General features: G+C 40.1%; 1 protein-coding gene across 1 annotated transcript; it reads left to right on the top strand.

The window, feature by feature from the left end:
- Positions 1–1,371: 1,371 nt before the first annotated feature.
- On the top strand, positions 1,372–15,612 carry sfrp1a (secreted frizzled-related protein 1a). The gene is made up of 3 exons (XM_068311560.1): positions 1,372–2,084; positions 4,518–4,598; positions 14,071–15,612. Exons 1-3 carry the CDS (start codon positions 1,562–1,564, stop codon positions 14,394–14,396), a joined length of 930 nt encoding a protein of 309 aa, XP_068167661.1. The 5' UTR covers positions 1,372–1,561; the 3' UTR covers positions 14,397–15,612.
- Positions 15,613–17,938: the final 2,326 nt, after the last annotated feature.

Raw genomic sequence — 17,938 nt, 5'->3', positions numbered from 1 at the left:
CTAAAAGGTCTGCGTTTGTTGACTTCAAATTAAATTAAGTGATTTGTTTTTCTGTCGCTCTGCAGGAGCTGTTACCAAACACAATGGGATGCAAATTGGACTCCATTTAAATGGAGGGAGGGGGGTTTCACACCTTTCATTCTTATCATGGACCAGGATAAAGCCAGGAGGAGATGGACACTCCAGGCTCGGCAAATTAACTTTAGCCTGCGGCGTTAGTAATTAGTTTGGATAAAGAGGCCGTGTTTGCTTTGTTTCCCCAACATTTGCATGTCCAGCGTGAACAAACAGGACATTTAAGATAATATTCAGGACGAACAAAAATCAGCTTCTCCTCACAGAGCCAAACATCTGACTCTCCAGCCTTTAAAATGCGTAGATATGTTCTTTTCTGGAGTTCTGGAGGTATTTCCACGAGCCTCGGGGGCCGTTAACGTGACGACAAACTGAAAATGCAACCTTTTAGGATTCAGATTCTATACATTCATAGAACATTTAATTTAGATTTGCTGCATCAACTCCACAAATCTTATTCTATGGTGCTTTAATTTGAAGTTACAACACTAAATACTGCCTTTCCAATACATTGGAAAGGCACACAAAGGTTCTAAAACACAAGGGAAAAATGTTCCTTCCATAAACGACATTTTAATACTCATGGATGAAAAGAGTTTGTGATGTAAAAGAAAAACAACATTTTTATTCTATTAAAAAAGCTCTCTCTTAGAATTACATCTTATTTTTGCTAAATTTACACTCAGCAAACTACAGCTTAAAAATTCCACCTTCACATTTTGTTCAATTTACACACAAATATAACTGCAGGACAGAAACAAAAAAAAAAGAAAACTGAAAAGTCTGGGATCAGATTCAAACCGTCAGTTAGTTTTGTTCAAAAACCTTTAGATTTTTTAAAATCCTTTTACTGCTTTATTTTCACAGCGAGGACTAAACTTCTACCTTGAAGATAAAGGTCCATTGAATTATTATTATTATTATTATTATTATTATTATTATTATTAACTTTGAGAATTAGTGACAGTATATATCCCTCCTCTAAACTTCAGAACATGAAGAAAAAAATAAATAACCCAAACTCAATTCAGTTATACATTTATTCCGCACAACGTGTCTCACAACACCCTCAGGTTAATAGTAAATGTGTATTTCCATTGCCAGTTGTTGTTTTTTTTTAAATTCTGTATTTTCTTTGGAAGGGAATACAAGAAATGGGGCTGGGGGGTGGGGGGAGGCTCCTGGAGAGTTTTTACACACCAGGTAATTAAGATTTTTGACTGACACCGGAGTGGCAAAAGGGCTCAGACGCGCTCCGATTGGCCGAGGCGCACTTTACAATCTGCTCTTGTTTCCAAGCTGCGCGCACAAACCCTCACAGCAGCCAGACGCACCAGACGCGCAGCCGGAGGAGGACTGTTGGGACTTTTACGCAACACGTTTTACGCACCGGCACTCCTTTTTTTTCTACATTTATTCCTACAGATCTTCATGCAGTGAGGGTTCAGTTTGAGCTGCATTCATCTGATTGTTGCTAGAATAAAGCATGAGGTCCGTGTGTGAGTCCCACTGGAGGCTGGTCCGGCTGGCCGTGACGGTGGCTCTCCTGTCTGCGTGCGGCGCGTCAGAGTACGAGTACCTCAGCTGGAAGTCGGACATCTACACCGGCGGGCGCAGCTACGGCAAGCCCCCCCAGTGCGTGGACATCCCCGACGACCTGCGGCTGTGTCACAACGTGGGTTACAACCAGATGCTGCTGCCCAATCTGCTGGAGCACGAAACCATGGCGGAGGTGAAGCAGCAGGCCAGCAGCTGGGTGCCGCTGGTGCACAAGCACTGCCACCCGGGCACGCAGGTCTTCCTCTGCTCGCTCTTTGCTCCCGTGTGTCTGGAGCGACCCATCTACCCTTGCCGGTGGCTGTGCGAGGCCGTACGGGACGGATGCACCCCCATCATGGAGGCGTTCGGCTTCCCCTGGCCGGAGATGCTCACCTGTGACAAGTTTCCACAGGACGACGTGTGCATCGCCATGACGCAGCCCAACGCGACCGAGGCTACCAAGCCCTCAGGTAAAACACTCTTCATGATGGATTCAAGAAATTAACAAGTTGGTTCTTCTCATGTTTTTTTTTCTTTTCCAGATGTGTGTGATTTTATTTAATCTTATATCCTGACATAAATCAGTGAATCAGTGCAGTAAGAAACTCTTTTTGATGCTGCCAGGATAATAATAATAATTAATAATAACACAAGTAACTTTAGATTTTTGTTCTCATCAAGTTTTTTCATTGCTTGTTTTGTCAGATTAAAAGAACAAAAAAAAAATCACAATGATAAAAAAATCATAAAATTATAAATTTGATCATTTCTTCTTCTTTTAATCAAATTAGAAATGAAATAAAACAGAGAAAAATGGGGAATGATTCACATAAAAGCCCAAAAAAAAAATTAATTTGCATTTACAACTGATGTGAAAGGTGAAAGTAAAGTGTTCCATCTCTGACTGCTGTAAAGCCATTTGGGGCTCCTCATTAGGGCCAAACACTGGGGTAACTACCTGACTGAGAAAACAAACAGCCGCTTTTGCCACCGTGTAAAAGTCGACACCCGTGCAGCTCAACGGGCTTCACTTCACTACGTTGTTTCAGGGGTGAGGGTGTGTTTACAGATGCAAATCACCAAACCTTTTTGGGGGGGGGGTTGGAAATGAGCTGTGATCCACTTTTAACGATGTCCTCCCCCCTCAAAGTCCTCTGGTTTCTTGGTTTTCCGGCTGCATCCACATCATCTCCGAACCGACAGCTCCATTGGGAGTGATGAGAGATGGAAAGTAAATTTAAAGAGTTGTCATTTCAGAGTTGCTGTCAAAAAAAAGAAAAGAAAAAAAAAAAAAGAAGAAGTGCGCGTTAAAATCCGATGTGAAGTTGCAGTGAGAGTCAGCGGCTCCATGACAACCTCGTGCGAGGACGTCAAACGTCTCATCCGCATCGGTGAGAAGAAAAAAATCCAAAAAAAAAAGGCCCAGCTGACAAATACCAGAGGAACCCTGAACATTTCACAGGAGGCAGAGGAAGATAGAGTTTGGGCTGAGTCTGGATGGTTTTTGGTTCGAGACCCTCCTCTGGGGTCACCTTCGTACGTCTGAAGGTGTGAATTCTCCACTGGAGATGTTTCTGATGAAGGAATTGGCCATAAAAGGTGAAAGCTGTGGATCTTGCAGCAATTGCACGGTGGTCATCTCGTGTAATGTGTGAGCTGAGCTGAGGAAGGCAAACGAAGGCAGACTAATCTGCCCCCCCCCATAACGATTGTTAGCTGAGGTCATCAGGATGGATAGAGGCCCCAATGACACCTGTTCTAATGCGTCGTCATCTCTGGAGAAGACTAAAGCAGGCAGGATGTCGCTGATGGAAACGGGTCATATCGGGCGTTGGGGTTGGGGAAGGCAAACAAAGGCAGACTAATCTGCCCTTCTCCATAAAGATTATTAACTGAGGTCATTGAGATGGATAGGGGTCCCAATGTCACCTGTTATAATGCGTCGTCATCTCTGGAGAAGAATAAAGCCGGCAGGCTGTCGCTGACGTTGGAGTTGGTGAAGGCAAACGAAGGCAGACTAATCTGCCCTTCCCCATAACGATTGTTCACTGAGGTCAGCTAACGGCTGTTAGCGCCCTGCCTCTGAATGTAGGCGGGTGATAATTGACTTAAAGGAGCTCAAACAGGCAGAAAAAAAACCTTTTTGACTCTGTAAACAGTGTGTGTTTTCACAAGCTCTTCACACCTGGACGTCACTTTCACAATCCTTCGTCAAACACATGTAATGGGACAACTGGCGACGGAGAGAAAACGTATTTGTTTTCCAGATGCACGCCGTGGCGTTTTGAACGCAGTTTGGATTAAACGCATTTAAGGTCCAAGTTTGTTTGGAAAAGTCGACTCAGCTGTTTTCAAGATGGGACGATTTTGTGGTATTAAAAAAAAAATGTAAAAATTGTTAAAATATTTGCAGACGTGCCTCTACAATGAGTTACTTTTTGTCAAAAACACGTTGGCACATTGTTTTTAGTCAGTTTTTGTGTTGGAGCTGGGCTATTATTACCTTACTTTTTGGACTGTCAGAGGATTTTCTCTCATCCCGGATTGATTACCGTTTATTTCCTCCACGTTTCTTAGACGTGTTTTTGCATTTAGTGAACATACGTTGCTGTTGAGCAAACGTGAGGAAGAGGGTCCGCTGCTGCTCATAGTTACAGCCTGGCCATAAAAGACATTCCTCACTGAGGTCAGGTCATCAGACACGGACGTGCCCAAAAGTCCTGGTGACAGACACCAGACGCCAGATACTATCTCTACCTGTAGGACATCTCTAGAGATTTTTTTTTTTTTTGTGGATGTGGAAAGCAGTTTGAATGGGTTTTCCTGGTTTTCTTTTGCAATTTGTTTTTTTGACATTTTTTTTACTTCTCTTTCAAACCACGTCTCTTTCTTTTAATCCACAGGTTATTCTCCCATCTGCCCTCCATGTGACAATGAAATGAAAACAGATGCCATACTGGAGCACATGTGTGCCAGCGAATTCGGTAAGTACACCCCCCACCCCAACAATCACTGCGAAGTCCACACAAACACACACACACACACAAACACACACACACACACACACACACACACACACCAATGGACGTGTTTCACAGCATTCCATGAAATCAGACCAGTTTGCATCATTTATTCCATTTTAAAGCTTTTAAAGTTCTTCTCCTGCAGTACTTCCTGTATCTGAACACATCATTTCCTTACAGTAAATTCTATAGAACTTGTAGCAGGTCAGTCTGATTTGGTTATAGATGACTTGTAACTACTAAATTAAATATTTTCTATTGTAAATCCTCAGTAATTATACTGTTTATACCAGAGTCTGGTTGAGCAAAGCAAAAGACTTAACGTCCCCATGAAGTGTCTTTTCAAATTGAGTAATTAATGATAAAACTTCATTTGCTTTTCTTTATCAACATCAACTGTAAATACATGTATTTAAAAAACAATCATGATTGGAGTAGAATGTATTTCAATCTTGGCAGCAAGTTGAACTCAGACGTCTGCCAAGGTTAACAATCCCACACATCTGTGTGGATCGTCTGGTGTAGCGGCTGATTAAAAAATAACTGGTTTTGATTGAGCAGATCCAGATTAGAAATTATATATATATAAAAAAACATTCATCATTGTAATAATTTGTCAAAAATATTCTAGATACATCAAATTATCCAGATCAGAATTACAATTTTTTCCGCACCATAAGCACCTAAAAGCCTTTAATTTTCTCAAAAACCGACAGTGCGCCTTATAATCCAGTGCGCCTTTTATATATATATATATATATATATATATATATATATATATATATATATATATATATATATATATATATATATATATATATATATATATATTAGAATTCTACAAAAAAATAGATTTTTAAAATTTTTTTTTTAGAATTTTATAGAATTGGTCATTCATTGAGGGTTTGCCTTATAATCTGACGCACTTTATGATGGGAAAAATGCTGTAATAGATAATTTATTCTCTTGGAACAGAAACACAACCTCCTTAAACACAGTGATATATATCATGTGTCGGGGGACGAGCTCAGAGGATGACACTCTGCTTATGTACACATTTGTAGAAATGAGGAAATGAGAAATGCTTACTTTGCTGACATGTGACTCCCTAAATTTTACTTCTGCACATGTAAACAGTCAGGAGGAAAGCGTTTTTAATATATAAATGAATATTCACTGTTTTCACTATTTGATAAGAACAAACAAAGCTCATTGGGATCCATCAGGATTGGTGGAAGCTCATTGGTCAGTTGAACCCAGGCCCTTTTGCACGACTGAAATCTATTTTTATGTTGTCATCTGTGCTGAATGAGTAAAAGACAGGAGTTTATGACCTTTATAGAATTAAAGAGGAAACATCATTTCCTGTTAGGACATTAGACAAGCATGAGGACTTCTGCATCGAGGTCCAAATATAATCTGAAATGAAGTTGTGAGGAATTCCTGGAATAATTTACACAAGATGGAAGATGTCAGACTTTCATCATTTTATTCCCTGACGGGGTCTAAACTCCAGGTGCCACAGAGACAGGATGTTCATTTGAAACAGACTTCTTCTTCCAATTCGGACTAAAAGTTCTAAAGTTACATTTGCAGAATGATTTTTTTGTGTTTATTCTGTGATGATGGGAGTTTCGTTCTTTTTTCTTCTTTTTTTCCACCTGTGTGGCTCAGTTTTCTCCATCACATTGTTGGTTTGTTTCATGTCAGATGAAGACAGATGCTTGCCTGTCATAAATCCCATAATGAGCTAACGTGTGACGATGTGCAGGCAGCTTCAGGATTGTGGCAGGTTGAACACAGAAGATACTGCTGGGGTTTCCAGTATGACTTAAATCAGGTTTCTGTCTGAGAAGAAAGAGCTGCAGCTATAAATACATCTAACATCATCTGAAGTTAAACATGAGGTGAAGTTTTGTTTTGAGGAGGAAAAAAAAAAAGAATACAGATGGAAAAATTCCGAGCTTTAATCACGACGTTTTGACCAACAAAAGATAAGACCATTATCCGACTGCGTTCAGCTAGTTTTGACTTGACTGGAGATGGCCAGAGATGATGGTGGGTGGCCTCCAGCCTTAAAGGACCAGTTCATGCAGTAATTATCCACCCACCCACCCCCGTGATGCAAAGTCAGGGGAAAGAACTCCACAAACACGACTGAAGGTGATGGAGAACGACTAAAACAACTCAAAGCCGCTCATGGGGTTTTATTTTATTTATTAAATCTCAGGAAAGCCAGAGATCCAAAACGATTGGAAAAGAGAAAAACTGCTTGGCTCAACTTTTTTTTTCAGATGTAATCTTAATTGTAGGTGATAATCTTAATCTGTACATCACCAAACACAACTTCAGCAGAGTTCCTCTCTGTGCGCCAGATGCAGACATGAGTCTTCTTCAGATTGGGTATGTGCTAACCCTTTTAGCTTCAATGCTAAGGTAAATAAAAGGGGAACAAATAATGCCCCCTTGTCTTTGTTTGTTTTTTGTGTGGTTTTTTTGGAAATTCTACAAATGTTTAAAAAAAAAAATCATGTAAGGTGCGCACCATAAAGCGCACCTAAAGGCTTTATAATCCAGTGCACATTATAATCCAGAGCGCTTTATAATCCAGCTTGCTTTATTTCAGAAAAAGGTTTAAAATAGGTTTAAAAATATTTATTTAAAAGGTTTTTGAATGGGCCATTCATTGAAGGTGCGCCTTAATAGTGCGGAAAACACTGTAGCTGTCCTAAAATAATAAAAGCCCCCAAAATATAACTTGAAAACCAAAGACATGCGTGATTGATTTCTGTCTTTTGTTGAACACGTGGGTGTGAAACCACTTGGGGGGGGGCATAAAGAAATAAATCAGTGATTTCACTTGAAACCCATTTAAACCAGACAAATTATGAGAAAAATATTCCCAGTCTGGCAGCAAAATAGCATTTTTTTTTGTCCACTGAAAAAACCTCACTTACTGGAAGTTAAAGCCTGTTCTCAATTAAGGGAAAAGTTGAGAGTGACGTTTCTTATTTTGTAATAACAGTATTTATTTGACGCCCTGTATAATTACTTCCCATCAGCTCGTTTGATTTTATTTCATTTTTTCATGTGATTTGATCCTGATAAAAGCAGAAAGTGCAGCTCTTGAATTGCATTTTCAAACTAATACATCAGAGTTACTGTAACAAGTCACACGTTGTAGGTCCGGTCCTGTCTCCAAGGGCCGACGCTCCCTGATGAATTTCCTTCTGACAAACACTTGAATACCCACATCCTTATTTGCGGTACTCGGCTGGTAACAGATTTACAGCTCATCCTACTCAACGCTTTTGTTCCCACAGCAATTCATCTCAGTGCTTAAGGTTTTTACGGTACCTCATTGTCCCAGAAAACTCCAGCACCCTTCAATTAAATCTCTCTTCTGCCTCGGAGAGCTCACTTTGTTGTCGCTGCCAAAGTGCTCACTCCCTTTTTTGCCCATGCGCCAAACGACAGGGTATCCCTGCAAGCAGAAGACTGATCACCTCCTCTTATCGGATCGGTTGTGCTTCCATTATTGCGGGGCTGAGAGCACATCACCCCCCCGCTGGGTTTACGACACCATGAGACCTGAAGGTCTGTGTTCCCCTCAAGCAGCAGACAGAATCAGGGCAGGGGTCAGATCTTAAAGGGAATGACTGCACTTTTTACTGATACTTGGAAGAAAATGGAATGAATAAAATGAAAAGCTATTGCGCATAAACACATTATATACATGTAAAAACGCAACAGCTCTGCTCTAAAGCATGACGGCTGAACAAAGCTCAGTTAATTCCCAACATTTTTTTCTGGTGATCCCTGAGGGGAAAAAAAACCTTCCTGTCAGGACAGATTTATTTACAGCCGATGATCACATCAGTTAAAAAGTGAAAGTAAAAGTTTTATTTGTGAAACGGTTGCGTTAACAGGAATATTCTGTATATATTCACAGAATATTCCCCAAATAATTTGTAATAGTAATTTTGAAATAATCTCTGTAAAACATCTATCAGAACATAAAGTGTTAAGTCATGATGGAAAAAAAAACCAAAAAACAAAAACCTCACTTCTGCACTTCTGGTGTGGAGATCTTTGTGTGTTCAGTGAGATGCAGATAATAATCTTGATCTGTTGGATCTGTTCAGGCATTTTTAGGGCGTGATTTTAATTTCTTTCTTTACAAATCGTGTTCCAAACAAGCGCCGGCTGAGATAAGGAGTTCACAACCGTCTCCTGCACTTTTTTGTAGATATATCCAGAATATTTTTCAGTCAGATGAATGCCCTTCAGTCACCATATTCTTTCTATCTTTTCCTAGTCACTATTCATTTTACTCAGCTGATAGCTGAGTGTAAAAAGTCAATCACATGTAGTTGGTTAATCTCAGAAGCAGAAAGTGCTTCAGTTGTTAGACAGCAGGGGATGATCTTACTGACGATGACATATTATTGATCTTTATTGATAATGGAGAAGTGTTTTCATGAATAACGATGAAGTCGATGAATAACGATAAAATCCCCTTATTCCTCTAAGGCTTTGTGTAAATCACACTGTTATAGAAACAATGACGGCTTATCGAGCTGTAATGCCGTTTGAAGAAAATCAGCAGCAGAATCCTCTTTATGTGTACACGCAGAGGAAAATCTGACTGACTTTTTGTTGCTCTGAGATATGCAGAACAAGAAAAACATGCACGACAAATGAACATAAAAATGCATCTTTCTGCTCTATTGCATGCTTTAACTACATGTAGATACAGGAGCGGCTTCGCCAGCCAAAAGGTCAGCACTGTTAACAAGCAACAGTGCTTCTATTTGATGTAAACTTACTGTACACTACTGCTGCTGAAGAGATTAAATGACATTAAAGTGCAAAGAAAGTTCAGAGTGTTGAAGGATTACCGAGGATGGAGGATTTATAAAGATGAAGTCCTTTCTTTTCTTTTTTTTATGGCTCACTAATTATGAATGCTGCCCATTTTGATTTCACTGATCACTAAGCCTCCTGATGGAGACCGTTTGAGAGACTAGAGACTGAGGATAAAAGTCTTAATCCCTACCATGTGCACTCTTAAGACTGGGAAAAAACAGGGCAGCTCTTTTTCAACACTTGAATTAGCAAAGGGACGTACAGACAGACACAGAAGAAGAGATAAAACATTTAGAAATTTCTTAAAAGTCCCAAGTTTTGCTTTCCATGGCAGACAAGATGCTGTTAACAGTGAGACTCTGGAGACTAGGGTTTAAAACTGGAGACAGAATTTGCAGTTTTTTGAGTCCAGATGTTTGCTGGAGTGTGAAATGATTCATGCTCAATACTGTCGGTCACAAGACCTCATCTCTGACGTGACTCAGTGATTTATCCCGACACCGGCCCTGTCAGTCCGATTAGACCGAGCAACAATAGGTCAATAGGTCATAAATGTGGCACAAGCTGCGTTTTATATCAGCGGAAAATGAGAGGACGTAATGTGTGGAGGTATATGGAGATTAGGGACCACCAAAGTATAACTCGTGCTCGGTTTGAGAGGGAAATCCAGAGAGATTGGAAGGTTAAATAGAGTTTAGTGAAAGATCAGGAGTAAAACGGTGGATCAAAACAGCCTCAGATGCAGAAGGAGGTAGAAGCCCCAACGGAGCCTATGGATTCACCGCTGCAGATGAGACGGTGTTCTGGTAGACGAGTAGTTCCATCAAGAAGTTAGGACAGAGAATCATTTTCACCTTTTCTTCACCCTTTTTTTTTCCTTGTCGATATTGGTCAGGCGTTGCTTGAATTGTATTGTGGTATTTTCCGTTTCGGCCATTTCTTTCAGATCTGCAATCTCTTTGAAAACATGTCAAAATGCATTTTGAAATTAATATAGAAGACGTAGTGTCTCCATCATTAATGTGGAGATAAAATGGGCCATAAACTTCACCAGAGAGACATAAGCAGTAAAAAGCAGGACCGTGGCCAGTGGCGTTAAAGTCGATAAAGACTCATGGTTAGTGCTTATTCGGTTAACCTGGAAGAAATTGATGGGACCTTTCATCACCAGACAAAAAAGACAGATATCATAGTTCATTTTTCATCTTTTACGCAAGTGGAGTTCAGTTAATATTGGATATGTAAAGTCTTTAATGTTCCCACAGCGTTTTCAGGTTGTCCATCTGTTCACATGTACATTAAACACCAGTATGTCACCATTGGACCAGCTGTAGAAAACCATCCTGTAGGGGTTGACCATAATATGAACGTTATCCATTTACCTACTGTGACAGATTTTGCAATGTTTTTCATACGCTTGCCTCTGTGGACGAATTCATGATCATGATAGTCTAATCAATAATGATTATTTGAATATGAGTCAGTAGATTTCAAAGCATTGTGCTATTCATAGGCCTGTGTGCTTTGTGTTAACAGCATGGTCTTACTTCTTTTTTCCTCATTTGTTGCTGAGACCGAGATTACAACACTGCAACCTGGTGGTCAGGGATCCAAACGTGTCACAAATGCGGAATGTTTAAATCCCTGCACTGTTTTCTCAGAATCGATACAGCAAAGCGTTATCATCAACTGCATTGAGGAGGAATTACACTGGACACACCATCTGACACACTGTCTATGTCTTTACGTTTCCTGCACAGCAGAACACATCTGCAACCATGACACTAGTATTTCCCACTACGTGCATCTCTGTCATTAAACAGAATGAAGTAGCAACAAGGCAGTCAGAGACTGCAACACTTACCCTGACCTACTTTCAGGGTAGGTCAGGGTACCCTGAAAGTAGTATCTGACTAATGCATAGACTAGTGCATATGGAGAAAGCCAGTGTGAGTAAGACCATTGATCAAAGGTAGGGCATAGGTCGGTCTTACTCACACTGGCCTTCTCCCTCGTCTTTCTATCTTATCCAGTTACTGACTGTACAAAAGTTTAAATTAGACCTTGATATAGTTTTCTCAAAATCAAGGTCATCATCTCATTTTCATCCCCTTTGCTGCCTGAGTAATGCACTTTTTGTTTCATTTTACTATCTGCAACGGTTGCGAAGATATTTGGTGGACATACTAACAGATGGACGAAAACTGACAATTACAATACATCCCCGCTTTGAAGCGGGATGTAATCATGTTGGGTTTCTGGTGGGATGTGTGACAGGAATCAGGTCATCTTACACATGAGTGAGTCCATATGGTCTCTCAGTCTATATATTTCTCCAACTTTGGCCCAAGATGGAAGGTGTTTCCCCTGAATCGGCCGTTTTGAGTTTTAGACCGAGCCTTAGAGACACATCTTTAAGGGTTCAAACCAATTTCCCCACTCCTATACTTCTGCCCTCAGGTAAAGGCGTCAGTTCACAGTGTTGTTCTCTTTAAGCGAGTTGATCACTTCCTTCCTAGCATCCTCTCATCTGGACTCCTTGGGTAAAATAATGATTTTCCTACACGTTTGGAGAAATGCATGCACCACCCTGTAACAATAATCAACACTTGCACGAGTTACATCAGTATTTTTAAGAGTCCAATATGTAATCCTCAAAGCATTTCTGGGCTCCGTTTTCTCCTGCAGAACAGCAGTGGTGTAGACTTTGACTCTGTAGAACATTAGCACTATTTTCCCTGCCAGACTTTCATCCTTTGTTTCCTATTTCAGAATCACGTTACCCGTTGTGTGTCTATTGTTCAACATTGGTATTTCTAATAAAATGCCTGGATTCACACGCTTTTTCTGTATGTGAGTTACAGACCGGGTTTGCTGGGATGTTTTTAGGGTTACCCAGAAATATTCCTTCCTCACATCTGGGATCCAGGTTTTTATCATTACGTGTATATTATATTCCTGAAATTTGCTTCGAACACACACATTTTTTGAAAGATCCGGTTTTCCCACCATTGCCAGGAAGTACAGTGTATTTTTACCACATCATTGTAACATCTGGTATAACCATGAACACCGTTTTGAACAGTATAAGGCAACGATTCTTTTGGTAATCCTTTATCTAAAAATAGACACCTTCCCTTCTTTAATGTCTCTTGGCTGTATTTTTTTAAGTGTAAAGTACAAGGTTGACTTTGTAGAAGAAGAAGATGCTCCATTATTTTGTCATCAAGCAATGAATTGTCCAACAATACTACAAAATTTCAACGTTAGTGTTGACGGGTAGTCTTACACCAGTGCGACTTGAGTCAACCTAACCTAATGTTACTAATGTATGCACTTGTTGGAGATAAACCTCACAGACATGTGGAGACCACGCACACACAGAAAGACCATATTCCAGCTGGGACTCAAACCCATGACCTTCCTGATGTGAGAGAATGGCGTAAACCACTGCGCCACTGTGTCAGTTTTATTGGTTGCTGTGCAACTTAGATTGATGTGAACATTGTGGGTTTTTTTTAATCATTTACAGTCAACATATTGGTTCTCAATAAGGAAGACTGTTCAAGTTTTTTTTCGATGGTTTGTTCATTCGCTCCTCTAAGATCACATGATTCCATCAGTTGTGGCCTCATTCACACATAATTCACACTGAGTAAAGACTAAATCCTGTAGGCAATCCTCCACACCACTTTATTTCAACGCAACAATGCTGATAATGGTTCTAGCAGCGATGTCCATAGACTGCATCTTTGGGTCAAAAGACTCATCAGATGTTCTCTACTATAATGTGTAATGTTTCTCAACAATCCACCAGCTGTCTTTTAAAACATTGTTTAGAAACTTTGACTACTAAGGGTTTCTCTTCCTCCCCGTCTTTCTTTCTAATGCTTATTTAGTATCTTCTGTGCGTCTGTTTTGTCTCATCGCTGTGTGTCCAACGTCTAAGATACTCACACCATTTATGTACTCCTTTTTTACGGGCAGTCTGACTACATCAAGTATAGAGGCCCACATCTGTAATAAGTCACTGACAATAACTCCATGTTAATGCCCTTTACTTCAGTTGTTGGTCAACATTTCTATCTCAATAGTCTTACATTTATTTATATTTGAACCATGTTAATATATTTCCTTGCCGCTCTGTCCTCAATGCTACCATGAGCCCATCACAGGGGATCTCTTTTGCGTTTCTCAGGAAAGCTACCGCCCATTCATGACATGGTCACAGTCTCTTCAGGCTCCTTCTGTAGGGAGTTGGTTCTACATTCTGGTGATCATAAAGTCAGCAGTTTTTATAAATAAATATGTTCCATAAAAGAGATTTGTCATCTTTCTTATGTCACATCTGGACCCATAACCTGTTGTTTGTTACTTCATCAGAAATACAGAGGAATATAGTGACTTTATAAGCTAACATGCACTTAATTAGATGTTTTCTGGTGTGGATCAATATTGTGTACGTCTAAAATATAAACTAAACCAAATGTTTTGTACAAGAAAGTGTCCAGCTAAACCCCAGTAATTATTTCTCTTCCTCTCTTTTTCATTTCTCCACTGACAGCTTTGAAGGCTAAAATCAAGGAGGTGAAGCGAGAAAACATGGATCGTAAGGTGATCCTGCAGAAGAAGAAGAAGATGTTGAAAGCAGGTAACCTAAAGCGGAAGGACATGAAGTCACTGGTGTTGTTCTTGAAGAATGGCGCAGACTGCCCCTGCCAACAGCTGGACAATCTGGGAAACCAGTATCTAATCATGGGTCGCAAGGTGGATAAGCAGTACCTCCTCACGGGCATCCACAAGTGGGACAAGTCCAGCAAAGAGTTCAAAAAAGCCATCAAGAAACTCAAGACCTACAAATGTCCTGCCTTCGAGAACGTCTTCAAATAAGAGGAACCCCTACTTTACCCGTTGGTTACATCTCATTCTACATATGAACTTGCACACGCATCAAAATCCCAAACTTTGCTTTCTATTGTCATGTTTATATATCTATATACCTTTGTATATTGACAGAAATACTTTGAGATGTCCATTGATTGTTTTAGCTGAATGTGGTGAGTGATGACACCGCAAAACAGGTTTGGGTTTCCTTTTCTCTGTTCAAGAGAAGGATATAGTGATAAAATCCCTTCCTCATAGAAGGTATTTCCATTACATACAGTATATGGAGGTACATTGTTGGATTTGCTGATAGGAAAAGCTGGACAGTCTTGAGACGTACATTTTTAGAGAGTTAGGTGAGAAGACTGGTATCAGATTGATGGTGATCTTCTTTTCCACCTCTTTCTAAGAAGAAAAGTTCTTTTGTCTATTTTTTCTGAATCTCTCTGATCATCAAATAATTCATAGTCAGTAATTGGACTAAAGGTTTGGCATGACACGCATTGAGCCTCAAGACTCAAACTGGACAGAGCAGTCCGACAAAGGGTCCCTTCTAATAACACATCACAGCTACCGTAATTATTTTTTTAAATTTTCTTTAAAAAATTCAGTTTATTTTCTTCTTTCCAGACATGTTAGTAGAACATGCTTCACTTTCATCAGTGTTGAGACATCAGCAACAACATCCAAAAAGAAAAAAAAAGGGTTGATGGGTAGAAGCCATTGGCTTGTAAGGTTCCCGTCCCCTAATTATGATTGTTTTGTTGAACTAAAGACTGCAATGTTGATAATGTCCTTTGATTTCTTCATTTTTTTGTTTCAATACCTTTTCTGTTCCTTGAAAAGAAAAAAAAAATCCCTAAAGAATCACACCCGCGAATATGCGTCATGAGATAACATGTATTTTGCTGTGGCAGATTGCTTGATTACTCCTAGTGTGTCGTCATCTAACATTTCACAAGTATTTGTACCATTTCCTGTATGTCTACATCCAAACTAACTACAGTATTCAGTACTTACAAGTAATGGATAGTCTTATAGTCTTACATGTGTAAAAGTGCAAAAGTTAAGTGCAAATATTGCCAACTCTGGTGTTCTGATTGTTTTGCTCAAGCGTTGGTTGGTCTGTTTTAGCACTATTTTGTTTTAGATTTGAATGTCAGTGGTGCATTGCAGCATTTTACATGTACATACAAATTTTACATAAATACAGAAAACTAAATGGTGTGTCTTGTTATTTAGTTGTTTAGCAAAGTTATGGATTGCCTTGAAATCTGTGTGGCTCAAAGAAGGTATAGCCTAACTGTCCTTCTAGCATAATGTTGAGGTGTAAACTAAATGGTTGGACCCAAAAGCAAGGTGCATTCATTCATTCATTCATTCATTCATTCATTCATTCATTCATTCATTCATTCATTCATTCATTCATTCATTCATTCATGCATTCATTCATTCATTCATTCATTTTCCAAACCCCCTTCATCTGCTGTCGCAGGTCACTGGCTGCTGAAGCCTGGTGTTCAAGAATAGCTTAAGTTCCTTCTGATTGGGATAACAGTCCACAGTCCATCAAATAGTTTCACATATCTCCACCACACACAGTCCAATCCTCTTTCTCACCATTGTTCTCAATTAAGCACATGTTCTAAAGCATAAACCAATGAAAAGCAGACATAACTCTATAAACCAGGTAAACTTTGGAAATCATGGGTTGAAAAACATGACGTTCATGTTCTTCAGCCAGCTGAGATTGCTCAGGCATCTGTTTTGGATGCCTCCCTGGGGAGGCGTTCCAGTGGGCATGTCCGGATGGGAGGAGGCCTGGGGAGACTACGTCTCTCGGCTGGTCTGGGAATGCCTCAGGATCTCCCTGGAAGAGCTAGATGACGTGTCTAGGGTGAGGGAAATACGGGCATGGCTCTAGGACTGTCGCCTCCGCAACCTGGCCCTGGATAAGCAGCTGAGGATGGATGGATGGATGGATGAGAAGCAAAAATGGTGTAGAAAAGGGAAGTCCATAGTCGAGTCCATCCCACTTATTATCCTGTAACAAGACTTTTCCCAAAACACCTAACGGTTTAAGGTTTTTGGGTGGTACACATATTGTGAAAAAGGCAAAAGATATGTCAAACACGCAATGCATTAAACAAGAACATGCACTGTGAGATATGGCAGCTTTTCTCAGGACCATGGTCTCACTTTTCCAGACAAAACGCTTGACAAATGGCCAGTTATCCACACACACACTCAGTAACACACACACACGCGCGCACACACACACACACACACACACACACACACACACACACACACACACACACACACATTTTTTACACTGATTGATCTGTCTCCTACTCGTACTTTCATTCCCCTTCGTTCCTCTGACGACGCTAAATTCCTGCCTGGGCGTCTTCCGATGCAGGTTCTCTGTGGTTTCACAGGCTGTTGGTGCCTCAGCATGTCTGATATATTATCACTGACAGTTATGCTGATAGTGCACTTTAATGCTTTCTTCACCAAAAGGAAGCTTTATCAACTGCAAACTTCAAAGATTTGTTTTCATTAGTCGTTGCTGATGGATGTGGCCTCCATGTGGAACAGACACGACATGCTATTTTATTTGATTCATGAACAGGAACATGTGCACGGAGTCTAGGACACTGACAGGAGCAGCTTGTACTGTCAAAAAGAAACATATGGTTGAACGACTTAGTGATGAAGGTTCGAATGTAAACGCATAAATGATTGAAAATTGATCATGCCAGTTAAAACATGCATAAACAATGTTCAAACAACTGTTCTATCAATAAAGTGCTTTTAAAACGAGGAAGTATCAAACGGACCAACCCCTCAGACATCTGGTTCCACTAATGGCTTTGGTATTGGGAAATATATCTCAGATGTTGACTTTGTTTTTTTATCATTACTTCAGCTGCCTTCAAATGAGCCAAAAACACAAGATTCAGCTTTGTCTTATTAAGAGATAAACTACAAAAACATCCTGTTGGAGTTAAGGTTGTCACCTGACCAAAAAGGTTTTAACTTACAGCTGATTATGGACCATTATGACCTTTTCCTTGTCAGAGGCTGGAAACGTATTCGATCGCCCTTCGTACGTTAATGCTTGATAACTGATAAATGCTGATTTCACTCCAGTTAACAACACAAATTAAAAAGACTGAATACACTCCAGCTGTAGGTAGATGCTTTATAAATGCCTACAGATGGACTTCTTCTTTTTTGGTTTTATCACTGATCATCCCTGGTTAGTGTTCAGAGGGCGGTGTCAGGGAGTCAGAAATCGCTTTTCTATGACGGAACAAGCAAGTTTGTGTCCAGGTCACAGATGCCCCCCACTACTGGAAAAACAAACACTGCCTACAAATTGCGTAAAAATAGCTAAAAATGTAACAAAGAAGCAATCAATCTAAACCAATTATGGGATGCACAGCTTTAGGATCCCTACATTGCACGCGTAGAATTGTATTGACTGTTAATCTTAACTTTATCACACCTGTTGCATACGGACACATACAGTAGATGGACAG

This window comes from Antennarius striatus, chromosome 3 (genome assembly GCF_040054535.1).
Source record: "Antennarius striatus isolate MH-2024 chromosome 3, ASM4005453v1, whole genome shotgun sequence".
Classification (NCBI taxonomy): Eukaryota; Metazoa; Chordata; class Actinopteri; order Lophiiformes; family Antennariidae; genus Antennarius; species Antennarius striatus.
Note: the sequence above shows the minus strand (reverse complement) of the source record. Positions and strands in the feature narration are given on the sequence as shown.